At 38.9% G+C, this 6,140-nt stretch overlaps 1 protein-coding gene across 1 annotated transcript in view; it reads left to right on the forward strand.

Moving 5' to 3' along the window:
* LOC109359906 overlaps positions 1,141–6,140 on the forward strand; it is a 13,905-nt gene continuing 8,905 nt past the window's right edge. The window contains exons 1-4 of the mRNA XM_019604601.1: positions 1,141–1,477; positions 1,624–2,340; positions 2,451–3,550; positions 3,592–6,102. Coding sequence (XP_019460146.1) covers positions 1,141–1,477; positions 1,624–2,340; positions 2,451–3,550; positions 3,592–6,102 — 4,665 coding nt within the window. The remainder of the gene's footprint in view (positions 1,478–1,623; positions 2,341–2,450; positions 3,551–3,591; positions 6,103–6,140) is intronic.

Raw genomic sequence — 6,140 nt, forward strand, 5'->3', positions numbered from 1 at the left:
TTTTAATTAATTAGATAAAAAATCACTTTTATATGTAGAATACACATTACAAACGATATGAAATCGGGTTGACAGACCCGGTAGTGCCTGTTAACATGCTAGAAAATAAAATTAAGTGAAGATATCAAGACTCTATTCTTGATGAATACAATTGTATATGCATCATTTCTTTAAGATTGAACAATTACCTTAAACGAATATATATTCAACTGCAAATTACAATATATAATACAACTTAATCTGTAGAATACATACACATTACAAACAATAAGAAAACGGGTTGACAGACACGGTAGTGCCTTTCAACACGCTAGTAAAGATAAAATTAGAAGTTATAAAATGTGTTTGATTTAGATGAGAAGGAATGGTGTACACAAAATTTATATAAAAAGTAACTATAAAACTATGAGTGACAAATGATGAATTTAAATCCTAATTAATATATGAAAAATCATCCACCGATTTATATAAATTTATTTAAATCATATTTTAAATTATCCAATTTATATATATCCAAATTAATGGATGAATTTCAATCCATCTATGACTCCATTTTTATGAATTTGGGTGGATGAATATTCAACCTATTTGACTTTTGGGAGGGGATCTACCTACTCCAATAGGTTCAATTAATGATTAAGTCTAAAGCATGAAATTTCCTTAGAATTGATAGCTAAAATGTTGGGTAAGTTTTTAAACGTACTATTGGAGTAAGTAAATCCTATCTCTTAATTATTTATTAGAACTGAAACACTTTTAAAAACAACTATTTTAATGAAATATTTTTTAAAATCATTTCTTCATTTTAAATTCTTTTTAAACTTTCAAAAAAATATTTTTTACAATTTTTCATAAGTATGTGACATTTACGTTTTATGTGTATAGTTTTTACTAGATACTTATATATGTTATGTACTTGATAACAAACTTTTAATATTATGTATTGTAAGATCAATTTTTTATAAAATGATGCACATGAAATTAATTACATATTAGAAGAGAAGTGTTGAATATCTATATTGTCATTATATTTTTTCTCTTATTTATTGGATGATTGATGTTGAGAGGGGAAAATAGTAGCATGAAAACACTCTGCTAGGGCTCTTCTTCTCTACCTCCAACTTTCTTGGAAGTCCATTAATGGCCACAATGAACGTTGGCACGCCTCTCATTCCTTGGAACTTCTTAGATGGCACTGAATGCCCTCCTGTGAACCCTCCTTCTCCTCCTTCAACCCACATGAAAAAGTCATTTGCCCAAGCTTTAAAAAACTCAAATGACATTGCACTATCTCAGCTGCCTCAACCTTGCATCAAAGGTGATGCCATTGCTATCAAGATCCCTGAAGAGGACTATCAGGAAGGGGTCAAGAGATGCAAAACTCACCTTCATGGGAGGCTCATTCTAGCTAAAGGAGATGCTCCCCTAAAGTTCGAAGAGATTAAGGCTAAACTAAGCTCTTTATGGAGTAGCATAGGTAAATGGAGCATGATATCCTTGGGAAGGGGATACTATGATTTCTCATTCTCATCCCTGGAGGATATGCGAAGTGTTTGTGCTGGGTAAAAATAATAGGTTTGCCTTAAGAGTATTGGAGCCCTAGAATCATCTTCTCTATTGCAGGGGGGATAGGTGCTCCAATCTCCCTGGATGATGCCACAAACAATCGAGCTTTTGGACACTTTGCAAGGGTGCTAGTTGATATGGATCTGAAATCAGAGTTGCCCAACCAGATCCTAGTGGAAAGAGAAGGCTATGCTTTCTTTGTGGAACTTGAATATGAAAAGCTCCCTCAGTTCTGCACAGGTTGCCAAACAATTGGTCATCTGCATTCCAACTGCAGGAAAAAAATGAAGGAGATCCCTGCTAGTGTCCCCCTGCCAAAAAAGAAGCAAATGCCAGATAAGATTCTCAAAAAGAGCACTGACAAGGATTTTGTCATCAACTTGGAAATAAACCACAATGAAGAAATCAATCTTCAAAAGGTTACTAGGGTGGAGGATACTCCAATGACACATCAATCTGACAGTGAAACTATGGAGGATATAGCTGATATTGAACCAACTGTGGTTGAGGATTCTCTAGCTGGTCTAGAGCAACTTGCTCCTACTGAATTGGCTGGAATTGAGCTCAATGAGGTAGTAGAGTGTCAAATGGTCGAAGAAATGAGCAATCCTAGAGCTGCTAATGACATGAGGCTGCTTGGCAGGCTTTGGGCTGATGAGGACATTGAGGAGGAAGTGGATGATGACAGTAGGTTCACAAATGTTATTTCCAGATCTCAAAAGAAAAAGCAGAAGAAAAAAGATAAGTTGGAAAAGGTTCACAACACCCGCAGGGGCAGCTACTTAATCTCAAATCAATGATAGTGTTGTACTGGAATTGTAGGGGATTAGGGAATCAAAAAACTCAATTGGTGTTAAAAAATCTGTGTTCTTCTCATAAACCAGATTTGGTTTTCTTAGCTGAGCCTATGATAGATAAGACTAGCATTCCTCAATGGTTTTGGACTTCCTTGAACCTCAAGCTTTTCTTTGAAAATGATAGAGGTCCCCTCATTCCCTCTATTTGGGGGCTTTGCAAGATGCATCTTGCTCCTCTAATAATTTCTAGCTCCATCCAGCAAGTCTCTATGACTATCTCTATTGATGGCAAAGACTTGTTTATTGCTGCTGTATATGGTGGTACTACTCAATTGCTCAGAAGAATTCTCTGGGAGGAGCTCAGGATTTTGATTCTTACCAACCAGGGTCCTTGGTGCTGTGTTGGTGATTTCAATGTGGTGTTGGGTAATCATGAATGCAGAGGAATGAGGCTAACCCCCTCTAGTCCCTGTGCTGATTTCAAAAACTTCACTGACTCTGCTAACCTCATACATTTGCAGACAAGAGGCTCTGCTTTTACTTGGTCTAATAGAAGAAGGGGGAATGCCTTAACTGAGAAAAGACTGGATAGAAGCCTGTGCAACAAGGAGTGGATTGATTTTTGGTCTCAAGTTGCCTGCTGTACCCTGCCTAGGATCTCTTCTGATCATCACCCCATCCTGCTGTGTTCTGATTATGGTCAATTAGGGGTTCCAGCCCAATTCAAATTTCAGAAAATGTGGTTACACCACCAGGATTGTTCTAGACTGGTGGAGGAAGTTTGGCAAAGAAGCATTTCTGGTTGCAGTATGTCCATCTTGTCTCAGAAGCTCAAGTTGATGAAGAAAGAATTCAAGGTCTGGAATGTTGAGGTCTTTGGTCTGGTTAGTCACAAGGTGACTTTGGCTTTAGATGCAGTAGCCCTAATACAAGATAATATTGCTAGGAATGGTCCTAATGATGATAACTTGGAAGAGGATAGAGTGGCTCAGCAGACTCTCATTCAAGCCTTAACCATTGAGGAAGAGTTTTGGAAGCAAAAATCCAGACTAAACTGGTTCACCAGTGGGGACAGAAACACTAGTTTTTTCCATAGAGTCACTAAGATCAGGAACTCTTCAAAGTCTCTCACAATGCTCAGATCAGGTGGCTCCTTACTCACTGATCAATCTGCTATAGAAACCTTGGTGCTAAATCACTTCAAGGATATTTTTGCTGCTCCTAATAGCATTGTCATAATGATATGGTTAGCACTGTGGTTCCTGCTTTGATCAATGATGCTGATAACTCTAGAATCTCAGCCACTCCTTCTCACAATGAAATCAAGGCTGTTGTTTTTGATATGAATGGGGATGGAGCCCCAAGGCCTGATGGCTTTGGTGGCAGCTTCTATCAAGCTTTCTGGAGCATAGTTGGTCCTGATGTGTGCAGAGCCACCCTGCAATTCTTCACTCAAGATTATATCTTGCCTAACTTGAATTCTAATAATGTTGTGCTCATACCAAAAGTCATAGGTGCTGACAAAATGGATGATTTTAGACCAATTGCTATGGCCAATTTCCAATTCAAGATCATTTCCAAAGTGCTGGCTGATAGGTTGGCTAGCATTGCTCCTAAAATTATCTCTAATCAGCAAAGAGGATTCATCAAAGATAGGCAAATCAATGATTGTATATGTCTAGCTTCTGAGGCTATAAATCTCCTAGATCACAAAATTTTTGGTGGAAACTTAGCCATTAAAATTGACATCAAGAAAGCTTTTGACACTCTTGATTGGGATTTCTTGCTGCTTACTCTCAAGCAGTTTGGCTTCAACCACAAGTTCAGAAACTGGATTAAAATCATTCTGGATTCTGCCAGGCTATCAATTAATGTGAATGGCAAAATGGTTGGATTTTTCAAGTGCACAAGAGGGGTGAGGCAGGGTGATCCCTTATCTCCTCTCCTATTCTGCATTGCTGAAGATGTGCTGAGTAGAGGGTTGTCCAAGCTGTTAGTGGATGGGCAAATTAGCACTATTGAGGGTCCTAAGGGCATTAAAACTCCTTCTCATGTGCTCTATGCTGATGATATCTTCATATTTTGCAAAGGAAAAAAAAGAGAGCTTCTCAAAATTAAGCAACTGCTTAATAATTACTCCAATGTCTCAGGTCAATGTGTTAATGCTGCTAAGAGTAAATTCTACTCCACAAACTCTTCTCAAAGGAAAATTGCTTCTATAGCTCAGGTGCTTGGTTTCTCTTCTGGTAGTTTGCCATTAAACTACCTAGGAGTGCCTATTTTCCTTGGCAAACCAAGAAGGATCCATCTGCAAAGGATTGCTGATAAGATAACCAACAAGTTAGCCACCTGGAAAGGGATGTTGCTCTCAATCATGGGAAGAATTGAGCTGGTTAGATCAGTAATTCAAAGCATGTTGCTTTACAGCTTTAAAATCTATGCCTGGCCTACTTCTCTGCTTAAGCACATTGACAATTGCATAAGGAATTTTGTTTGGTCTGGTAATATTGAGGACAGGAAGCTGGTCACTGTGGCTTGGAAGAATGTTTGCCTTCCTTTCAAGGATGGTGGATTGGGTCTTAGATCTCTGAAAAAGATAAATCATGCTGCCTTGCTAAAGCTAGCTTGGGAAATGATCAGCTCTAATCATGAATGGGCTATCTTCTTTAGGGACAGGTTTGGATCTAATCCTACTCCCTCCAACAGGTACTTCAAGTCCTCAATCTGGTCTGCTATCAAGGCTAATTGGCATACCCTGCATTTGAACTCTGTCTGGATAATTGGCAATGGTCAAAAAACAAACTTCTGGCTTGACAATTGGTTAGGGGAGCCTTTAGTGGACACTCTTAACATTCCTCTGCATCTGCATAACCACCTGAAAGCTACTGTGGCTGATTTCATCAGTAATGAAGCTTGGATAATTCCTCACACTTTGACTTCTAAATATCCTAACCTCACTTCTCAGATTTGCAACATCATTCCAAACTCTGAAACTGATAAACTGGCTTGGAAAAGTTCCAATGATGGTCTTCTTTCTGCCAAGGATGCTTATCTTCATCTCAATCCTGGCTCAGTTCAACACAATTGGGGTCCTATCCTCTGGTCTGATGCTATTCCTCCCTCAAAATCTTTCATTGCTTGGAGATTACTCAACAACAAGATGCCTACTGATGATAATCTCAAGAGAAGAGGTTGTGTTATGGCTTCTATTTGCAGCTTATGCAACAAAGAGGAGGAGACTGCCACACACTTGTTTTTCAATTGCCCTTTTTCTGTTCATGTTTGGAATTGGCTGAGCACCACTCTGGACACTGCTCTAGACACTTCTTCCTTGCCAAACCTGTTGAAGTTAACTCAAAGGAAGTGGAGTGATCAAGTCAAACTGGCAATCACAGCTTCCATAATTCATGCTATAAGTTCAATATGGTTTTGCAGGAACCAGGCTAGATTCAACAACACAATCATATCCTTATCTAAAGCTTTGTCTAGGATAAAGCTGGGCATCTCTTTGTCTGGTAACAATTCCAAGGCGTGTGCTAGCAACTCCATTTCTGACTTTGCTCTGCTGAGACTCCTTCAGGTTAGAATAAATTACTCCAAGGCGCCTAAAATAATTGAGGTGATTTGGTTGCCCCCTGCTCAAGCAACTGTTAAAATCAACACTGATGGTGCTGCTAGAGGCAGCCCTGGTCCCTCAGCTGGTGGTGGCATTTTCAGAAACCATGAGGGACAAACTTTGGCTTGTTTTTCTTGTTTTTATGGCTGCAATGATGCTCT

Source organism: Lupinus angustifolius, chromosome LG11, assembly GCF_001865875.1.
Source record: "Lupinus angustifolius cultivar Tanjil chromosome LG11, LupAngTanjil_v1.0, whole genome shotgun sequence".
Classification (NCBI taxonomy): domain Eukaryota; kingdom Viridiplantae; phylum Streptophyta; class Magnoliopsida; order Fabales; family Fabaceae; genus Lupinus; species Lupinus angustifolius.